The following is a 21,672-nucleotide window of genomic DNA, read 5'->3' on the forward strand; positions in this document are numbered from 1 at the left end:
GGCCAAGTATCCTGTCCCAAGAGTGGCCTCCGCCCAGGCTGCCTGGTGTTCCCTGGGCAGCCTCTGCACTGTTCCAGAGGTCAGGAGGACTCTTCAGAGCTATGAGGGCAGGAGACTTCTCTATAGGCCCTATGGAATTCTAAATCTTGGGTAAGAAAAGCAACATGGAGGGTGAAGGAGCCAAGCTTCTGCCAAGCCCCACCTACCATGGCCAGACTACAACTGGACAATGGTTGACCAGGAAAGCTTGAGAACCAAGTAAGGAAATTTCCCCCAAACTCCCCTGCCCTTGCCCCTGCTGCCACACCCAGGCCTGGGCAAATGGGATCTCTCCAGGGAGGCAGGACACTAGGCTGCCTTTCCCTGCACCCTTACCGGGCCCTTCTCCTATCCCTTCTCTCTGTTCTTACTCCCCACTCCCCACATCCCTCCTATCCAGTGGTGTCATTGTCCTGACAACTGAATGGGGGGGGGGGCACCCAGAACTGAGGTTGCCATGGTAACCACTGAGCTGAGGCTGCAGCCTTCTCTTCGTGGACTCTGTGAGCTCCCTGTGCCCCTCCCCCGCCCCAAGGATTCCTCATTTGCAGGCTCAGTCTCTTTCCCTCTCCCAACACCAGTTCTCTTCCTCCATTCTCTAGGCTCCCCTTACCCTTCCTCTTTTCTCTGGATGTGAGCCTGTGATTATCTGCCTTCTTACACATACTCTTAGCTGGTCAGACACATACACACAGACCACATACACTCAAAGCCACACATCCAGTGCTGGCACGTACACATCCATTACCAGAACATCCAAACACACCCACAGATACCAGCACTGCCTCCTCCCTGTACCTGTGCCCACACCCAGGATCAGCATCCATACAGAGGGTTCTGGCACACACACATTCCCACCCCCATTTCTCTCAGGGGCCTCCTTGTATCTGTTTCACTCTCACAGAAAGCTCCTACTCACCGCCCCCAGCCTTTGTGGGTGGGTGTCTAATACACATTAATCCCTTCCCGCCCACCTCCCCTGTAAGTCTGTGTTTTCAATTCAGAGTCCTAAATCTTAACTCCTCCCAGGAGATATTCTCTCTCTCTCTCTCTCTCTCTCTCTCTCTCTCTCTCTCTCTCTCTCTCTCTCTCTCTCTCTCCCCCTCCTCCCACAGGATCTCTGTATTTACAAACTCTTCTTCTATGTGAAAGCAGGGCACTATGGTCCTGAAGTCTGTCCCATTTTCCAGCTAAGGGCTTGGTCGCAGGGTCTCCTCGACTGGGGCAGCCTTCTTGAGCGCATCTTGCCTCCTTCCCATGCTGCCCTTTTTTCTTCAGCTCTCTTCACACCCCACCTCCATTATTATCCCCATCTCTGAACCCTGTCCCCATCACTCCCCTTGTCTACATCCCCTTTTCTGTCCTTGGATTATCAGTGGAGGGGGGTGGGGGCTGAGCTCCAGAGCCTGCTGCTGTGACCTAGATTTCAAGGCGAGACGGTTCCTGGTGCTGACAGTCAGAGAGCATTGTTTCTGGCCCAGCCTGGCAGGGCCACCGCTGGGCCCTCTGTCTGGTTGCACCTGGGTGTGCAAGTGAGCATGTGTATAAGTGCCTGTTTCTCGTGGGGCTCCTGCTGGCCCTGCTGCCTGGCTTCTTGTGTGTTTGTGTCACAGTGCCTGCCACCAAGGGAGGCTTGTTTGTTCTGGTCCAAGTAGGGGGCTGGGAATGGGGCCTCCTGGGTGCATGCTTCTCTCCCTCAGTTTCCCTGCATGTAGGTGGAAATAAGGAATATGGGGTGTGTCAACGAGTCCCTTTCTGCTATATTCCCGGCCCATTGTTGGGGTGATTTGTGGGCAGTCTCAGTCAAGTACAAGGTCATCTAGCTCCTTGCCCCACCCCTTAGTCTAGCCACAGAGTGTTTATGCCATAATTTACTTTTTAAAATGCTTTACTTTTTAATTATAAAAGAAATATATAGTCATTGTGGGGGAAAAAAGCCCCTTTTTAAAACTCACCACTGGAGTTTCACATTTTATCAAATCCAGAAAGTTCATTCTAAGGTCTGACCTTCTTTCTTCCTGTCTTAGCCACAGTCCCTATCTTAGTGGAAGGAGGGCCTTGAATGTCCTCTCCTTTTTCACCTAAAAATCTTCATAGAAGAGGGATGGGGTGAAGGCCTAGATGAGATCCAGCCTTCCCCAGCCCCCTGTGGGAGGTCACGCTGAAGGTAGTGCCAGCGGGATGTTGATGCAAGCAGAAGTGGCAGCCCCCTTCCTGCCAGACTTTCCCAAAGCTGCGTCTGAACCCCTTCTCCCTGCCACCCAGCCAGCCTGGGAACTGGGCAGGGGGCCAGAGCCAGCCGCTTGGTATTCTTGGGCGCGGGGGCTGTAGGCATAGCACAAAGGCTAGGAGAAAGGGCTGTGTAGAGGCCCAGCAGCAATCAAGGGAGAAAATGGGCTCCGCAAAGGTGGGGGTAGCCCATTGCTTCACCCTCCCCACCCCCATCCCGAGACCCAATGACTGAATACAGGGCTGAGCATGGAGGGGCCAGGCAACTAGGCATCTATCCAAAATGAGTCATTAGTGGGGTGGTGGGGAGTTGAAGTGAGGGACCCCCTTTGCTTCTGGGAAAGAATGGAAGCTAGAACATGAGCTCCAATCAACCTCCCCCAGCCCCTTCCTTTTAGCTTCTCACTGCCACAGCAAGCCTCTCCCTGGTCGTTTTGGTGTGTTTTGTTTTGTTTGACAGGGGGAGGGGTTGCAGGTGGGTGGGGCGATTCTGGGGGGGGACTTGGAGACAGCGGGTGAGAAAGTCGGGAGCAGGTTGCTATGGTAACCGCCTCCTCAGTCGGGGAGCTGTTGCCAGGGTTACTGTTAGAGGGGGGAAAAGGAAGAAAAAAGATGGTGGGGAGAAGGAAGTGTGACTTTTCACTCTAGACTCCAGCCTGGCCCCTAGCTTCCCAGTTTCTTCCTGTCTACTCCTACCTCCCTTAGGTCTTCCTTTTCTTCCTCCAGTCCTAGCCTCCCCAACCTCTGTGTTCCAGGCACTTGCCTGGTAGGGTAGAGGAGAGGTGGGTAGTGCCAGTGAGTGAACCAAACCGTGAACCTCAAGCTCAGCCTCCTCTCCCTTTGTTCCCCCCAACCCCAGTCATGGCCGAGTACGGGACCCTCCTCCAGGACCTGACCAACAACATCACCCTTGAAGATCTGGAACAGCTCAAGTCAGCCTGCAAGGAGGACATCCCCAGTGAGAAGAGCGAGGAGATCACTACTGGCAGTGCCTGGTTTAGCTTCCTGGAGAGCCACAACAAGCTGGACAAAGGTGGGGGAGGGGGACACAGGCATCCTACCATCAGCCGTTCAGGCTCAGTTCATTCAGCAAATAGAAATGAGCTCAGAGCTCCTATACAAAGTGCACTCCTTTTTGACAAGGCAGGATAAGAGGGGTGCTCTAAGAGAGTAGAGGGGCTCTAGGGCAGTGGTCTTTACATTCTTCATGGTGCATTACATTCTTCAGTAAAAATATTATTCAGCAAAAAATGTTACTCAGATCCTACTGTGCTATTATCATATATATAATAAAACATTAAAATAGGACTTAAAGGTGATAAAACTTAAAACCACAAGTTCTAACATTTTCTTATTCACTTTTAGAGACCATTGCTCTGGAAAGGGCTTTGGGGAGGAACTGGTATTTAAGATGGCCCTGAAGGGCAAGTGGGATTTCAAAGGCAGGATCCAAAGGAGGACATGCTAGGCAGAGGAACATAGCATGTTTAGAAGTGGCTGGAAAGGTAAGTTAAGACTGTGTTGTGGAGGGCCTTGAGTGACAGGGTATTTGATAGGTGAGGTGAGTGCCCTGAGGGTGCTTCAGAGATACTAATCTGTAGCATGGAATGAAGGGAGGGAGGCTGAAGGAGGACATGCTACACTTAGGACAGGGGTCCCTAGCGGTCCTGTTAGGAACCCGGCCGCACAGCAAGAGGTGAGGAGTGGGCGCGAGTGAGCGAAGCTTCATCTACCGCTCGCTCCCCATTGCTCGAATTACAGCTTGAACCATCCCACCCCCGCCCACCCTGTCCATGGAAAAATTGTCTTCCACGGAACCGGTCCCTGGTGCTAAAAAGGTTGGGGACCGCTGACTTAGGGGACTACTGCAGTAGAGGGGAGGAGCCAGGCAAGAAGGCACCTGCAATCTCCTAGAACTGGCCGACCCATGGACATCATCCCTCTGGTCATATCTGTGCCTTCTCATTCAGAATTACCCTTCTCACCAGGCCCAGAATCTCTCCTGGGTTGTCTACAGATCCCACCCTTCTGGTCCTACATGTGCTGCTGGGAAATTCTGATGCTTGCTTGGAGGAAAAGTGAAAGAGGGACAGGGTGGATGTTGGGTATTTGGAAGCCCGGTTAATTTTTCTCTTCTCCCCTCCACTCAGTGTGGAACCTGGTATTTAACCTAAATCCCTCATTCTAAATCTGTAATCTAGAAACTTCACTCATCAATGATCTGCCCTTCCTGAGAAGAGTTCTCTACTGTCTTCTGGTGCTTTAGCTTTCTTTTCCTGGCTTAGCTGCCCCTCTTCTTCCAGTGTTGCCTCCTCCAGTAACCAATGTGAGCAACTCAGGCTTGGTTCCTGAAGCCTAATCCAGCAGTGTAGGGGAAGCTGACCTCTACAGCAGCTCTGATCCTCAGTCTCCTGCCTTCCTCCAGACAACCTCTCTTATATCGAGCACATCTTTGAGATCTCCCGCCGTCCTGACCTACTCACTATGGTGGTTGACTACAGAACCCGTGTTCTGAAGATCTCTGAGGAAGATGAGCTGGACACCAAGCTAACCCGTATCCCCAGTGCCAAGAAGTACAAAGGTAAGAGGCCATGCCTTTAATATGTACCTCTGCCCCTCCCATGGATTATCTGTGGAATACTTGAATTCTGGGAGAACAGAGGCTTATGATCAGTTAGCCTGCCTACTGCCTCCCGTGACTTCTGTCCCTGGACACATCCCTTTTTTGCCCCCAGACATTATCCGGCAGCCCTCTGAGGAAGAGATCATCAAATTGGCTCCTCCACCGAAGAAAGCCTGAGCAAGGGGGAGGAAGAGGAGGAAGGTTGGACCTTCATCAGACCATTCTCTTCCCCCATCCTCCAGGGGAGGGGGCAAGGGCATCCCCCCCCATCTACCCACTTACTAACCTGGTCCTAACCCCCCTACTGTGCGCGTGTGTGTGCGTGTGCGCACGCTCTGGCTGTCTGTCTATATGTCTAGCTCATCTAGTTCCTCCTCCTTGTGAGGGGATGGGGGTCAGGGGCTGGGAGTGGGGGAGCTCAGTTTCCCCACTCTAGGGGGAGTTGGGGGCTATTTCTATGCAAATAGAAATGGGCACATTCCTCCTACTTCCCTTTCCTCCACTCTTCCCCCACCTCTCTAAAGTGTGGGAGCAGAAAAGGGCCTGTATTTTCCTACAATGAGGCGGCGAGGTAGGAGTGAGGCATGGGAGAGGTGGGTGAATCGAATGAAAAGCAGTGAGAGGGAAGATGAAGAGACTACCCAACCCCCACCTGGAAGGGGCAAAGAAAAGCCAGAGTTTGTGTTTGTACCCCAAAGCTGGACTGGCTCAGGAGTCCAGTTTCCAGTAGTTCCTCAGGTTGGAGGGCCTGGGCACCAGCAGGTCCCTTTTTGCTCCCCTCTCATGGGCCTACGGTGGGTATGAGCCAGGGACCTAAAGAGAGAGGATCACTGGATCCTTCCCTGGCCCCAAAGTTCAAACCCCATGGAGAACCCAGCATTAGATACCCCCCACCCACCTCTGCTCTGGAGAGACTGTGCTGGGAACACACCCCATCACTGAGCCTGAGTGGGGATGAAGGCAGAGAGGAGTTCCCTGTTCCACTCCTTTATTCCTACTCAGACTGTTGCACAGGAGTCCCCTGAACCTAGGGAGGTTGGGGAATCGAGATCCTTAGGTTTTAACTCCAATCCTGCTCCCACTTACAGAGTCCCTACGTGGTTATTGCAGGCAACCTTCCCTCTCTCCATGATCTAGAACCCCCTCTCCCCCAAGCCAGAAAGAAGGGAAGAAGCTAACTACAGTGTTTTCCGTTGCACTGATCCCCAATTCAGTCCAGGAGGGGACTCGGTAACCCCTCTCCCTCAATATCCTGGCACCTTGGGCTTATGAACCCCTCCTAGCCAAATCACTAGAGTACAGTGACCCCAGCCTCCTGCCTGTCCCAAGATAGCCATCCCCACCCTGACCGTGCTAACTGTGTGTACATATATATTCTACATATATGTATATTAAACCCGCACTGCCATGTCTGCCCTTTTTTGTGGTGTCTGGCATTAACTTATTGTCTAGGCCAGGACGGGGGTGGAAGGGGAATGCCACAGTGAAGGGAGTGGCAGAGTCAAATTGCTACATAGTCAAAACAAAAAAAACTTTTTTAAACTTTCAATTCACATGCAATCTCAAGAGGCTATTTAGAGAAAGTTTAAGCTAGGAGCTTCTAGGATGTGGGAGCAAAACTTTAGTGGAGGGGAGAGCTGGCTACTGGAAGAGGGAAGAAGCCAGACTGGTTGGAGAGCACCCTCTAATCCTAGCCTAGCCCAGCCCAACCTGCCTGTCCCCTCTGGCCACTGCTGCGGACACCTGCCTTAACACATACACCTCGAGTACTCCACAGTTTTGCCTTAAAGGACCTTCCCAAGTTTCCCCAGTCCTGTCTGGCTTCTCCCACAAGGAGAGAGAGATACTTGTAGAATTGGGAGGGGGATAAAGAGCAGGAATTATCCTTCCAAGCCAGGATATGTTATGTGAGAACAAGTCTGAGAGAGAAAGGAGGTGGAGGGAGGGAATATATTATAAAGAGCCTTCCTTTGAAGAGAGAAGAGGATGAGATGGGAGAAGGGAGACAGGGTCATTTTCAGCGGAGTCTAGCAATTTCTCTGTAAGGCAAAATAATCTAAAACGACTAACCTGCCCTCCTGCCCCCTATACTGCTGTGAGATTGCCCCTATCCTGTGCTCCTCTGTCTGCAGTGTGCACGGCCTTGTTCTAACCCTGGAATAAAGGTGATTGTACTGTACCTAACTGATTCTAAATTTGTGTGAATGACCGGGGTTTTTAAGCCTTTGGATGACTGGGGAGGGAGAGCAAAATTTACCCCCAAATCCTTAACTGCAGCCTGGAAGAGGCCAGGAAAATACCCCTAGTAGGATCTCTGCCCTCTCTCATTTTCTAAGTATCACTGAACTGTGGGGCCTATTCCACTTCCACAGTCTCCCACTGGAGCCCAACCACTGGAAACATGGATATCCCAGACTGGACTTCCTAAAATTGTAATAAGACCAGGGCCAGGCACCTATACTGAAAGGAACAAAAATAGCCCATCATGAATGAATGGCTCACATATCACACACACAGCAGCAGTCAGGGGGGGGAAAAAAAAAAAGCTTTACTGAGAGAAAATACACAACAAATTCCAGAGTGCATGGTTTCAGCCCACTCCATCACCCCACCAGCGATAAGAACACAGACCACTCACAGTCACCACACATTCACTACCTCAGGGAGGAAGTACAGCAGCTAACATCTGGTCTGAGAGCTGCTAGGAAAAGGGGCAGGAGGAAGGAGTATCTGGGAATTCCACCCTTTCACTCCTCCCTTCCTTCCTGGCCTGTTCTAGTAGAATCTGACTGTCCCAGGATGCAGAATTCCTGGTTAGGGGCAAAGAAATAGCAACAAAAGCATTTAAGGGCAAGAATGCAACTGGGACTTTGATAATTAGTGACCAGTGATACAATAGGTGTCTGAGCCCCAGCCACCTTACTCAATCCTTAGATTAATGACTTGTCCTTCAATCCCAAGATAGGAAAAGGTGGACAAGGTATAAAGTCAAACCCAGGAGGTCTTTCCCTATACTCTTCCATTAGGAAGGGAGTTGGTGTGGAGTTGGATAGTTTAAAGAATCAAGCAGCTAAAGCTAAGAGTGAGTGTGTCTTCTGTCACACACAGTATTAGGAGAGACGGTGTGCAGTGGCAGAACCCTTCCTGAAGTCACAGTTCAGTCAAGTTTTGAAGATGAGCCAGTCTCTGGTTAGCAGAGCCATCCTGGGAATCCCCACAAGACTTAAGCAGAGGTAGGATATCTGGAGCAAAGAGATGAAAGGGGCTTCCCAACCCTGAAACCATGGTAGGAAAGCAGGAAAGGGCAGAATTCAGGATCCTTCCATTCTTGAGCCTCCTAAAACATAAGGGTTAAGCCCTAATCTCCAGTAGCTGTGCACAGAGGGTAGGCTGACCCCAGGTGATACCTCCACATCATTACTCTCACTCACTCTCTCCTGTAAGTCCCTTTATTGCAGTCATAGAGAATATATAGGTATTTAAACTTCAACAATAATTTTAACATGATACATCCAATTTTGACTTGCTTTTTAATATATTTATAGATATAAAATTAGGCCTCTAACAGTGATAGGGACAGGGAGATTGCTGCCACCAAACAACTTTTTTTTTTTTTAAGTAACAGAAGAGGTAACCACCTTCCTATTCTTCCACTTCTGTCCCTCCTCCCACCTCCCCCCAACCTCCCTCACCAGACCTACTGAGGGGGTGATGGGATGAAGAGAAGAGAGTGAAGGATACATAATCAAGTGCAAAACACTGTGATAAGTACAGAGAATGAATGGGGTGGAAAAGAAAGTGAAGAGTGTGGGATGGTTAGGGGCTCTAAGGACTCCCCAGAAAAACAGGATCCTGGGATGGGGTTGCTTGCTCAGGGGGAAGAAAAAACAATGCAACTGTCATAGAATTTTAAAAAATAAAGAAAATAAAGTCAAAAACCTAAACCAAAGAGAGAGTGGCATTTCTACCACCCCCAGTCTGGCCCCTTGGTACTGAACAGCCAGTTATCCCCCCACCCCCCACCCAAGAAACAAGGGAGATCAAAGAAAAGGAAACCCCATTCCCTACCCCAAACCAGTTAACAAAATAGGCTCCCCCCTCCCAAAAAAAAAGGCTTTGGGGAGAGGCCATTTCTGCCAAGTCCTATGCACCTCTCCATGGAACCCCATTCCAGGGCTCAATTCCCACTTCTAGATGCTCTGTAGGTTTGCTCCCCTCTGGCTTGTCCTCCTGGGATGTCTTTTTTTTTCTTTTTTTTCTTTTCTTTTCTTTTTTTTTTTTTAAATCTAAAGCAAAAAAGTCCAAAGTGCGTTTCTGCTGAATGTTAGAGCCTGGGACAGGAAAGGGCTGCCCAGGCAGGATCGGGTTGGCAGCCCCAGCCTGCCCCTCCTGGGTACGAGGCCTCAGGATGGCATGCACTGCACCCGGTCAGGGCCCTCCTCCTCGTCCGATGTATCTGAGGAGCTGGGAGACTCATCCGAGTCTGCGTCTGTGGCCCCAACCCCAGGTTCTCGCCAGCGCTGTAGGATGGGAAAGGCTTATTAGTAATTTCCCTGGAACAAGGACAAGCCTGTTAGGTCTTAGCTATAATTTACATGCTCTAGGCCAGGGGTCGGCAGAATTTTTCTTAAAGGGCCAGACAGTAAATATTTTAGACTCATGGGCCGTATCTCTGTCACAACTATTCAACTCTGCTGTTGTAGCATGAAAGCAGCCAGGCAACACATAAATGAATGGGTGTGGCTGTAGTCTAATAAAACTTTATTTACAAAAAGCAGGCACTTGCCCAAACTGCCACAGTTTGCTAACCCCTGCCCTAGGCCTCTTGTGTCACAAGAGAAAAGACAGAAGACACCTGAGATGACTTATTTCTTCTCAACTCCTTCCCCACCCTCATGCCTTTGCCTTTTTGAAGACAACCCTGTGCATGCGTGGTGATGGAGAACACTAAGCAGACACCAGCTATTTCTGCTAGTGGCTCTTCCAAGGCTACATCAAAGCTCTGATGGGGATGGGGAATAATGGATAGGAAACCCAACTAACTCCACTTGATTCCTCCTAAAGCAGCGAGAAGTATGCCCTGGAACATTTTACCCTCTTGAGAGGGTCACTGCCCTTGGGAGCTCACTTCCCACTCCAGCTTACCCGGTGATGGCGTCTTTGTCTCAGGTGATGCATGAGGAACCAGAGCATGTGGCTATCAAATAGGTCGGTGTGGTGTAAGCTATCTTCATCCCGTTCCCGCTTGTTCTTCTTAATCACCTGGAACCAAAAAGGGTTGGGGAAGTGGGTAATGAATAGGAACCCTGGACCTGATCAGAAAAGGCTGGTGTTCTAGCCCAGTAAAATCTTCCCTTAGAAACTACTGAGCTGGAGTATAGCTAGATTCGACTAAGAAAGGATGCCCCAGGTTCATCCACTGAGAAGATGGATGATTCTTCCTAAAGATGTCCCCTCTACCATGAACTAGATGCACTTCAAAGCTGCACCCTGGACCCCCGGACTGGGACTGTTCCTAGAGAGGCAATGACAGGAATGTGGGGGAGGGTGTTAGAGCAGTGCCTTTAAAGAACTGTACAGCAAGTTATTCCTTCCTATGACAATGAAAACTCCTAACAGTATGTGGATAAGCAGAAAGAAGAAATCTATAGTCAGCTACTTACATCCTTTAACCCTGTAAGTTCAGTGGAAGTTTCAGCTGTGGGTGCCCAGATCTTGACATCATGGTCTAGGCCACTGGTTGCCAGCACAGGCAGGTGAGGGTGGGGCTCAAGACAGTTTACCTGGTCAGAAGTAAAGGAAAACATAGGCTCAGGGGTATGTGGCAATACGGTTTAAAAACCACTACTCACCTTGAAACAAACAACTGTCCTTGATAAAAGTTAAGACAGCTGCTGGGAAGACAGGCCCACCCATCATAAGCCTAGGCTAAAGGGCCCTCGGGGTGAAAGAAACACTGGACACAGACTGGATATAAGACCAGGCCTATCTCTCACTTCCTAGGTTTAGGTAGGGGTGGCCTCATCCTGAGATATAGCTCTAGGGGTGGGCGGGTGACTGGCCAAGCATACTGCTGGCTTCACAAAAAGGCAGTGAGGTTCAGATGACCTCATTCTCTCCAGCTTCCAAAGCTCCAACTTGCCCCAGTCTGGAAAAAAACATCTCAGTGGCTTTCACCAAGTGGCAAATACATTTTTAAAAATGAAGAAAGCAGCAGCTGCTGCTGAGCCCCCAGAGAAGACTCAGAGAACAATTACATTCCACTGTTTATAAGAACTGGAAGAAGGCATAGGCTGGGAAGAGGCTGAGCCTGAAATACAGTAGGGTAGTGGAGACACATATCTGCTTGAGAACCCTGCAGACCCCAGGAGACAGCATTCTGCTGCCTGCCATGACAGCACAACAGGCTCAGCTATAGGACAGCACGGTACAGTGAGGCAGCTTCCTTGGGCACCCACAGCCTCAAGCTCAGCCACCCTCTGGATATATTCACTGAGCAGGAGGAATGAACTACAGCAGCCGAGGCAAAGGCCTTCTGGCTTAGGCAGCCTCCTTCTTTCCAAAGGCACCCATGCCCCCTGCTGTCTGACTTGGAAACATCAGCCTTCCTGGCAGAGCAGGGCAGCTACCATGCCACCGGAGGAGCTGGTCCCAGATCTAGCTGCTAAAGCATTTTTGGGCTTTTAGTCAGATGAGGAATAGATGGCAAAAGCATCCAGAAGGAAGAAGGTGTGGTCCTAGCCACTCCTCACCTCACCCCACCCCGTCTTGCAGCTGCAGTACAGTCCAAGGAAACAACCCCTGGCAAACAGCCTCTTAGTTCTCTCTGGACCAACCTTCTCTGCCTCGCCTGCACATGCGGAGAGCAGCTGATGGGAAGCCAGGGTCAGCATGGAAAATAAAACTGACATACAGACTTCCAATCTTCTTTGTCTTCCATTTTACAAATAAATTCTCAGAAAACACTGAAGCTAAGTCTGAGTCTAAGAGTAAAGCAGAAACCACATTTCCCTTCTTTCTTCTTTTATTCCACATATCAGCTCATTACAAAGTTTATATTTGGGCTCTTTTAGGCAATGTGGAAGAGGTTCCAGCATCTGGAGCAGAGGTGGCACTAGAGAGAAAAACTCCATTGCCAGAAAATATTATCAAAAGATATGTGACAACTTAACACATACAAACTTGAACTCGTTCATCCATCTCAAGCCCTTGCTACCCTTCTAAACTCTGACCTAGCTATGCTTGACAAGTCAGCAAAATAAAAAGGCACAAGGGAGAAATTCCTTGGAACTTAAGACTAAGGACAAAGCCAATGGCAAGAGAGTAAGTTACATATAGTACCTGAGATGGAGCTTGCAGGGGAAGGCAACAGAGAGCTTCTGGGCCAGAATACCTGGTCACTTCACCCGACCTGTCTGCATGCCAGGACTTATCCTGTCAGTAATGCCTGAGCAGAGAAAAGAGCTCTGGCCTTAGATGACTGGGCTGAGGGATGAAGGTGATGGGATAAAGGAGTAAAGTGCTTTCGGGAGACTAAGGATTGTCCTTTGACATCATCCCCCACCCTTGCCCCGAATGCAAACAACGGAAGGACTAGAGTTTGAGCCAAAAACAGAACTGAGATACCTGGGCAAGGTGGATGAGAATTTCAAAGATTCCTTCTGGTTCTAATAGTCTACTTAATGATATAGTCTGCATTCAGGCTGGCGCTGGTGACCCCACTGCTGGGAGGTTAGCACAAAAAATCAGAAGGAGCCAAGTGAGGACCACATAGATCATTCAGCTTACACAGAGGCAAGAACAAGCCAGGAATCTCGCTGCAGGGTGCAGTCTTTATACCTCTTGTTCTAGTACCTCACTCTTATGCCCACTAAAACTCAGGCCTGGGGCCCACCCATCCTACGCAAATGCCCTCCCAACCTGAGCACCTGGATTAATCATCAAACCCTGACACTGGCTAAGCTGAAAGGAGATTGGCCTGTAGAGTGATTCTGGACCACAGACAAGTGCTGGCCTGGGGGAGGGCATTCAGCCCTGCATCTCTCTAGAATGGAATGAAAGACAATAGTTTATGATCAATAAAAGATTCACTGGCCCCTTTTGACTTTCTCATGACTACATGCCTACTGCCGAATTCTCATTAAGACTCCAGTGTTTTGGGTTTGTTCACTACAGATGATAGAAGAAGACCTATGGAAAAGTAGGAAATGAAGCAGGCAACAGTGAGACACACCTTCAAGTTCTAGACTCTTCTCCACTTATATTCAAGCCATAGAAGCTTTGGGTCTATACTGGTCCCAGGTCCCCCAAATTTAGAGGAAACCAGAAGAAAGTCTGAAATAGCCTCACACCAGGATAAGAGACACACAAGAAGAAATGGGATCCCAACTGCAATGAACCATTCTAAACTCTAAAACCACTCTGGATAAACCTCATCAAGAGATGGCTGGGTTCTTTGTAGCTCCCCACAGCTTAAGAGGAATGAAAAGGAAGAAAGAATAAGCATCTCAGCCATCCCTTAGAAGCTCTTAACAAGACTGTCTTGGGTAGTCAGTAAAATGCAGTTGCCCAAACTGCCTCTTTCTTATCTTCTGCAGTCTGAAAACCTTGTAATAGAAAGCTACTGAATCCTTCTTGACACTAGGTCTCAAAAAAGAAAAAACAAAAAAATTTATGGTTAGCTAGATACATCCTAAGAGCTGACCACCTTTCACTCCCCAACTCACGATCCTCAGGCTTCCTTTTTGCCCTATCTCTATGGAGGCTGTCTGCAGAACTCAGAGGACAGGCAGACTATGATATGATCATGGGTTGTATAGCAGTCAAACAACAACAACAAGAAAAATGGTCGCGGGGGTGAGCACGTCTCTCTCTCCCTATATATACATATATATTATGTGTGTTTGTATCAATATACAGACCATATTCTGATTTTCCCAACTGTCAGAAAAAATGCTCCTTCTAGCTTGTATCCGCTAATCCAGGATCTATTCAAGATCACTACTTAGCTACCTACTACAGTGTGTGCCCTGAACGCTAATGCTTTTGTTTTGGAAAAGGTCCATGCCTAAAGATACCTCACTCAGGCCAGAGGTTCTTCCCTAAAATCCCTTTCTCCTCTTAATAAACCGTGCTGTAGAGGGGCAGAAGACAGGAAAGGGAAGAAAATATTCCATTAAAACCTCAGCACCCCCAGACTATACTGTCTTTTTATTTAGCTGGCTAGACCTCTAAGACGTGGTATTACATTGTCAGAGTGAGAATTCAGTGGCCCTGCTAAAGCCTACCTTAATGACTGGAGAGAGCAGAGAGCCAGCCAGCCCAGCACACCATACTCACCACGCCTCCCTTGTCCCCCTCCATGAACTGAATGATCTGGCAGGATGATTTCTCCCAGAGGAAGATGTGCCCGCAGTCACTACCGCTCACCACAAACTCACTCTTGGGGCCATAGAAATTGACGCCTTTTACTGAAATGACAAATGAAGGAATAAACCACATGAGAGTTGGCATCAGGCCGACATATATTTACCTCACAGGAAATTTAGTTATTCACAAATCTAAATCAGCTAAGAGCCAAAGAATTTCTTTCACTTTCACAAAACAAATCAAGGGATTATGCATGTATAATAGACAGAATAAAAATCACACCAGTTCCAGAGACTATTTATATTCTCCTAAAGAGGTCCATAGAGCTGAGGAGTTTGCAGCCCTTAGCAACAGCCTCAGTCTCATTAGTTTGCACCCTACGGAGCAGCCATAGGCCTCACTAATGCCGCACCTGTCCCAACCTGAATGGCCCCAGCTCTGCCCACTCCTAGGCAGCACTGTCCTATGCCCTAGGATTATCCTTGGTATGTGTGCTTCACTGGTACCTTGTCAATGCTTCCTGGGTCATTAGGTGACCTAAGACTGATGAAGGTATATGCCACAACTGCCTATAAGAAGCACCTGAACTGTGCGTGTTACCAAGACTGAACAACAGGGTTCCCCCTGAAATTAGTAAGAGAAACCAGGAGTCCCAACTGCTACATCCAGTTCCATACCAATCATGAGACTGGAATACTTCCTTCTGTATGCCCAAGGACTAAGATCCAAGTACAGGTTTTTCCCTCTCCTCTCACCAGCTCAAGAGAAAAAAGGAAAACTAACTGCTCTCCCCAGTCAACATTATGACAGACATCTGACAGGAGCACTAATAACAACAAAGAGCAGTGATTCCAACTTTTCTGTACATTAGAATCAAAGGGAGCTTTTTAAAAATCCTAATCAACGTGCACCCCATACCAATTAAGTCAGAATGGATGGGTATGGAAGCCAGGCTTCAGTATCTTTAAAAGATTGTCAGGTGACTTCATTGCACATCAAAGTTGGGGAACCACAGACAGAACAAAAAGGGCCAATCGTCACTGCAAACTTGGGTGAGGTGCTATCACCATTTCTCCTCTTCTGCCTCATTCAGAAGAATTATTCCCTCCTCTTCCCTTTAAGTACAAGCTCACCCCCCTATTTTAGGCAATTCAGTACCACTAACTAAGGAGGGCTTTCCCAAACTCCCTAATAAGTCTTTTAATCCTGAAGCTACCTGAAATCATAAGAAAAATATAGTCAGTCGAGTCTCCTTACATCCAGACCAAGTAACATCCCCGTAGTGGTGAGAGATGCTCCCGAGCCCTCTCTCCTCTAGCACAGGAGGGACTATGAAAACTCCAGCCCAATTAGGCTTGTTGTCACTTGGTGACAGATGGCCTACTCCTTTAGGTAGTTCTTATTTGCACAACCTGCATGAGATACTGTGGTTCTTCAAACCAACAGACTTGGGGTACAGAAACCTAGAAAGACAGTCTCACCTGTGGCGTTATTTCTGTGGCCCTTATATCTCTTAATATACTGGGCCCCATCACTGTGAGAGGAGTTGAAGAGGTAAATGTCTTCATCATTGTAACTGGCCAGGAGCTCTGCCAAGAACAAGCACACAGCAGTGAAGGCAAAGGCTGAAAAAAGCTAGGATCAGGAGTTGGGGGTTGGGGTGGGGCTTCTTGCCAGTAGTGCCCCCTCCTAATACCCAGGTATAGCACCCATCTTACTCAGTTGGAACAGCAGGCACTTCAGGTGTCTAGGGTAGACTAGGAACATGCTGCCAACCCAGGGGTAGCAGAATGCCCAGGAAGATCATACCCATTAATTCAGGAATGAGTCAAAGGCATAAGAACCTGCTCAACCAAATAGCCTGGGCTTTAGGACAAGCCCTGCCAAATATCATCTGCAGCATTCTGCAAGTGCCTGGCATCTCCAAGGGTCATCTGCTGCATCCTCCCGCTGTGTGCTCACCATCAGCAACTACTCCCCAGCTGCTCCACTCGGAGCTATAGCACAGTGGTGAGCACTGGAGGGCACATGCCTCACTGGCTCAGCAGCTCCCTAGACAGAGGGGGCATGCCAGCCTAGGAGCTGGGCCCTGCTCACGTACCTGTGCCGTCGTGGCTGTACACAAGACAGGTGATGTTTGCTTTGGACTCACTGTTCACCTGCAATAAGGAGCAGATACTGACTGATGCCCCACCCCCCCATTTGTTATACCACCTTCAGGAAACAGGTTTTCCTTCAAACTCCCCTATATCCTCTCCCAGAGATAGACAGATAGAGATAGAGACAGAGAGAGAGAAAAAGAGAGAGACAGGGAGAGAGAAGAAGACAGACAGAGAGATAGAGACAGGAGAACAACTGATGAAACTTGACCACCTCGGGGGGAGAGGTCTTTCTACTGGTTGTCTTCTGTGTGCTAGCCATTTCATATATACATTATCTCATTAGGCCTTACCATCATGGTACAAGGCAGTTATCTGTATCTCTATTTTGTCAATAAGAAAACTGAGGCTAACAGAGGTAAGGTGACTGCCCAAGATCACAAAACTGGTAAGTGGTAGAGCCAGGATTCAAATCCAGGTGCCTGACTCCAAAGTCCAAGCTCTTCCCACCATACCAACAAGTTTGGGGGCAGGCTTGGGGTTGAGTCAGGGAAGCCTGGAGCCACTGGCCCTTCATGAATCTTACCAGGTGATGAGGGCAGAATTTCTTGAGTACTCCATTGTTTTCATTCTCATCAATTTTCCTCTGGTCATAAATCCTACGGTGGAAGAAGCAATGAAAATGTCAAAATTTACAAACATCCCTTGAAGAGTTGCAATTTGATGTAGTGGCAGGAACACTAGTCAGCTGGATGTCAGGACAGATAAAGGACATTCCCCAATTAGGCTTCTGGCTCAGGTTCTTCCTCAAAAATCTTCTCCCACCCCTCTTCCAAACCAAAACTCTTATCCAGGTACTTCTCATTTCAAGTAGTAATTCTAAATTATATTATTTTGAAGTGGCTTATCTCTTCTCTCAGCTTTTATATCATTTACTGTTTATCTGCACTGAAATAACATTATTATAGAGCCTTTTGCATGCATGTTGCCTCCCCAATACGGTTTATTACTCTTGGGCAGAGACCATGCTTTATGTAAGTCAGTGGGTCTTGAATCCCTTTTTGAAATTTTATTTGGCTAGTTCTTCCCAAAACTATTACAAACCAACACCTATATCTCAAGACTCACTCTCTCCTTCCTTCATTCTCATCAAGCATCAAACTACCTTCACCTTCCTCATCTTTCCAATCCAAACTTTAATCATTTGTGCAACTATTTATGACACATGGATTAGGCGCCAAGTATTATGCCAGGTGCTAGAAATATAGTGAGGAACAAGACAGATCTAGTCTCTGTCTTCACCCATCAGTCTCCTCCAATCTCAGAGTCTCATCCCTCCACAGCTGCTCTTAATCTCATCCCTCCAAGGACCTTGTTTGATTGATTAGTCCATTTCTCACTGATTAGTCCTCTTCCTCACCATTGTCCCATTTCTAAAAATCCTTCCACTGACCTTTCCTACTCTGGCTTTTCCTGTCCTTCCCCCCTGTAGTAGAATTACTGAAAAGAGCAATCTGCATTCAACATTTTCACTCCCTCACCTCCTATTCATTTCTCATTCCATTCTAATCTAGCTTTGGCCTTCAACTCACTACTGAAGCTTCTCTGGCTAAAGTCATCAGTAACCTAACTGCCAATACCAACAAGATACTTTTTTAGGTCTTTCTCTCATCTTGACATTGTTCATTACTCCTTCCCTGAAACACTTTTTTCCCTTGATTTCTAACCACCCTTTAATGTTGTTCATAGGCTTGTCTTTTGTCTACCCCTTAAATGCTGATGTTCCTCAAAGGTCTGGTCTTAAGTACTCCTCTGATTCTACATAAGGAAATTTTAAAACCTAGAGTTCAAGTATATGTGAATGCCCAGAAACTGTGCTTATGTGTATTTTTCCTGGGAGAAGGGATCATGGTTCTCCTTATATTCTCAAAGAGGCCAGAGACTCAAAAGGGAGGAAGAATTCTGCTCTATACTTTCTTTTGGTAATCAAATTCCATTAACACTTTACCACCTATATGTGGATATGTCTCTTAAATCTGTGTCTCCAGCCCACACTTGTTCTGAGTGAGCTCTAGATTTATATCCACACGCCAAATGAATGTTGTAATGGAATGCCCAAAAGTAAAATCATTCTCCTTTTTAAGCTAAGATCATTCTAGACCTACCCTTTCCCCCAAATCTTTGTTAATGGCACCATCCTAAATTCAGGTGGCCAAACCAGGTCCTTTCTCGATGTATCTAGTTTCTTTCCTGTCGATTTGACTTCCTGGGTATATTTCTTGACTATATCTGCCTTCTCCACCCTTAGGCATTTTTTGCCTACATTATTTATAGTAACCTTCTGATCTCTTTGCTCATACTGTCACCAGAATTATGTCTAAAATGAAAAATTTAATGTAAATTCCCTGCTTAAATCTCTTCAGTGATTTTGTACTTTCTACTAAATAAAGTCCAGACTACTTAGTATGGCTGCCTATCACTTCTCCAAGATCCTATGCATTATACAGAAAACAAAAAAACTATGCTTCCTTGAACATACCATGTCACATCTTGTTATCCTAATTCTACACATATTGTTCCCTCTACCTGAAATACTTCCCATTTGCCTTTAATATTTCCTCTGTGAGAAAGAACAGCATAGTGAAATGGTTTCCACCATATTTAAGGCATCTGAACTGAGTTCAGATACTATGCTACTTACTAGATGAGCAATACTGGGTAAGTTACTTAATATTTTTAATCCCTATATATATCTGCTTCTCCCGAATCCTCCTTGAAGGCAGAAACTATGTCTAGTCAAGTGTGTACCTAGCACACAACAGATGCTCAGTAAATGCTGGATGAATAAATGAACGAATTAAGTATTCTCCATAATCCACTAATATCTTGCATAAATAGACTATCCAGGAAATGTTTTTTAAATGAACCAATAAAAAAATAAGACAAACAGGAGACTGCTGTACTACCAATTACTACTCTTCAGCAAATATAGCAGCTGATAATCAGATTATTTTCCCTCTAAACTAAGTCTAAATCAACAGCTCTCAAATGTCACTAAGACATCATTATCTTCCCAAGTCATCAAATTAGTAAAAAATTTTAAATATTCAGTATCTTGTTGTATGGACCATTCCATGTTCCTCTGTATCCAATGCTCTTCTTTATGAGGAAATCTTTACCTACCCTCCTCCCCTTTCTTCCATAAGTATTTATTAAGAACCTACTATATTCTAGATATGATGTTTGAGACTAGAGATTGGCAAACTTTTTTTAAAAATTTATTTATTTTATTTAATTTTTGGCTGCATTGGGTCTTCGCTGCTGCGCGTGGGCTTTCTCTAGTTGTGACGAGTGGGGGCTACTCTTCGTTGCGGTGCGTGGGCTTCTCATTGTGGTGGCCTCTCTTGTTGGGGAGCATGGGCTCTAGGCACACAGGCTTCAGTAGTTGTGGTGCACAGGCTTAGCTGCTCTGTGGCATGTGGGATCTTCCTGGACTAGGGCTTGAACCCGTGTCCCCTGCAATGGCAGGTGGATTCTTAACCACTGTGCCACCAGGGAAGCCCCAAACTTTTTCTTAAATGGCAAGGCTGTAAATATTTTAAGCTGGCAGGCCATCCAGTCTCTGTCACAGTTTCCAAACTCTGCCACTGTAGCATGTCATGGATATATGTGAACAAATGGCTATGGCTGTGTTCTAATAAAACTTTATTTACAAACACAGTGTAGACTGCCAAGCCCTGTGCTAGACAGTGGTGATACAAATACAAAAACAATTCCCCTATTATCTGCACATAGGACAGGACCTTGACATTAAAAAAAATTTTTTTTTTTTTGATTTTTAAGACTATTTTCTTAAAGCAGTTTTAGGTTTACAACAAAACTGAGAGGGCAGTATAGAGGTTTTTCATATACTCCCTACCCCCACACATGTATAGCCCCTCCCATTATCAAAATCATTCATCAAAACGGTAGTTTTTTTTTTTTAAACCAAGGATGAACCTACACTGACATGATAATCACTCAAAGTCTATAGTTCACCTGAGGGTTCACTCGTGTACATTCTACGGGTTTGGACAAATGTATAATGACGTATATCCATCATTATAATATCATAGAGTACTTTCATTGCCCTAAAAATCCTCTGTCCTCTGCCTATTCACCTCTCTTGCCCCACCCCACCCCTGGCTACCACTGACCTTTTTCTTATTTCCACAGTTTTGCCTTTTCCAGAATGTCATACTGTTGGAATCATACAGTATGTAGCCTTTTCAGATTGGCTGATTGGCCTTTTTTTTCACTTAGTAATATGCATTTAAGGTTCCTCCATGTCTATTCATGACTTGATAGCTCTTTTCTTTTTAGTGCTGAATAATATTCCATTGTCTGGATATACCACCATTTATTTATCCATTCACATACTGAAGAACACCTTGGTTGCTTCCGAGTTTTGGCAGTTATGAATAAAGCTGCTATAAACATCCACGTACAGGTTTCTGTGTGGACATAACTTTTCAACTCCTTTGGGTAAATACCAAGGAGCCTGACTGCTGGATTGTATGGTACCAGTGTGTTTAGTTTTGGAGAAACCGTCAAACTGTCTTCTAAAGCGGCTGTATCACTTTGCACTCCCACTAGCAATGTATAAGAGTTCCTGTTGCTTCACAGTACTCACCAGCATTTCGTGCTGTCAATGTCCTGGATTTTAGCCACTCTAATAGATGTGTAGTGGTATCTCACTGTTGTTTTAATATGCATTTTCCTGATGACATATAATGTGGATCATCTTTTCATACACTTGTCATCTGTGTATCTTCTTCAGTGAGGTGTCTGTTAAGGTCTTTGGCTCACTTTTTAATTGGGTTGTTTTCTTGTTGTTGAGTTTTAACAGTTCTTTGTATATTTTGCATAACAGTCCCTCATCAGATGTGCCTTTTGCAAGCATTTTCTCCCAGTCTGTGGCTTATCTTCTAATTCTCTTGAAAGACAGTGTCTTTCACAGAGCAGAAGTTTTTAATTTTAATGAAGTCTAACCTATCAATTACTTCTTTCATGGAGGCCTTTGATGTTGTATCTAAAAAGGCATCACCGAGGGACTTTCCTGGTGGCCCAGGGGTTAAGAATCTGCCTGCCAATGCAGGGAACATGGGTTCAATCCCTGGTCCGGGAAGATCCCACATGCCATGGAGCAACTAAGCCCGTGTGCCCCAACTACTGAGCCTGTGCTCTAGAGCACACGAGCCACAACTACTGAGCCTGCATGCCACGACTACTGAAGCCCACACGCCTAGAGCCCGTGCTCCACAACAAGAGAAG

The 21,672-nt window shown here is 46.8% G+C and overlaps 2 protein-coding genes across 7 annotated transcripts in view; one reads left to right on the forward strand and one right to left on the reverse strand.

The window, feature by feature from the left end:
- The window catches only part of PEA15 (proliferation and apoptosis adaptor protein 15), a 6,632-nt gene extending 1,353 nt beyond the window's left edge, over nt 1-5,279 (forward strand). Inside the window, exons 1-4 of one of the 2 annotated variants that reach the window (XM_079933588.1) lie at nt 92-258; nt 3,128-3,301; nt 4,694-4,849; nt 5,004-5,279. In XM_079933588.1, coding sequence (XP_079789714.1) covers nt 3,130-3,301; nt 4,694-4,849; nt 5,004-5,068 — 393 coding nt within the window. In that variant the 5' untranslated portion in view covers nt 92-258; nt 3,128-3,129 and the 3' untranslated portion in view covers nt 5,069-5,279. Of the gene's footprint in view, nt 1-91; nt 259-3,127; nt 3,302-4,693; nt 4,850-5,003 lie in introns of those variants that run through there. The other variant, XM_079933587.1, reaches the window with a different exon arrangement.
- Nucleotides 5,280-8,946: 3,667 nt separating this feature from the next.
- Nucleotides 8,947-21,672, reverse strand: part of DCAF8 (DDB1 and CUL4 associated factor 8) — a 42,947-nt gene continuing 30,221 nt past the window's right edge. For all 5 annotated transcript variants that reach the window (XM_079933177.1, XM_079933174.1, XM_079933176.1 and 2 more), the window contains 7 exons: nt 16,946-17,018; nt 16,362-16,419; nt 15,742-15,849; nt 14,231-14,361; nt 10,555-10,674; nt 10,037-10,153; nt 8,947-9,411 (listed from right to left, as the gene is read on the reverse strand). In XM_079933177.1, the coding sequence (XP_079789303.1) occupies nt 9,295-9,411; nt 10,037-10,153; nt 10,555-10,674; nt 14,231-14,361; nt 15,742-15,849; nt 16,362-16,419; nt 16,946-17,018 (724 nt within the window). In that variant the 3' untranslated portion in view covers nt 8,947-9,294. The remainder of the gene's footprint in view (nt 9,412-10,036; nt 10,154-10,554; nt 10,675-14,230; nt 14,362-15,741; nt 15,850-16,361; nt 16,420-16,945; nt 17,019-21,672) is intronic.

This window comes from Stenella coeruleoalba (assembly GCF_951394435.1).
Source record: "Stenella coeruleoalba genome assembly, chromosome: 1".
Lineage (NCBI taxonomy): Eukaryota > Metazoa > Chordata > Mammalia > Artiodactyla > Delphinidae > Stenella > Stenella coeruleoalba.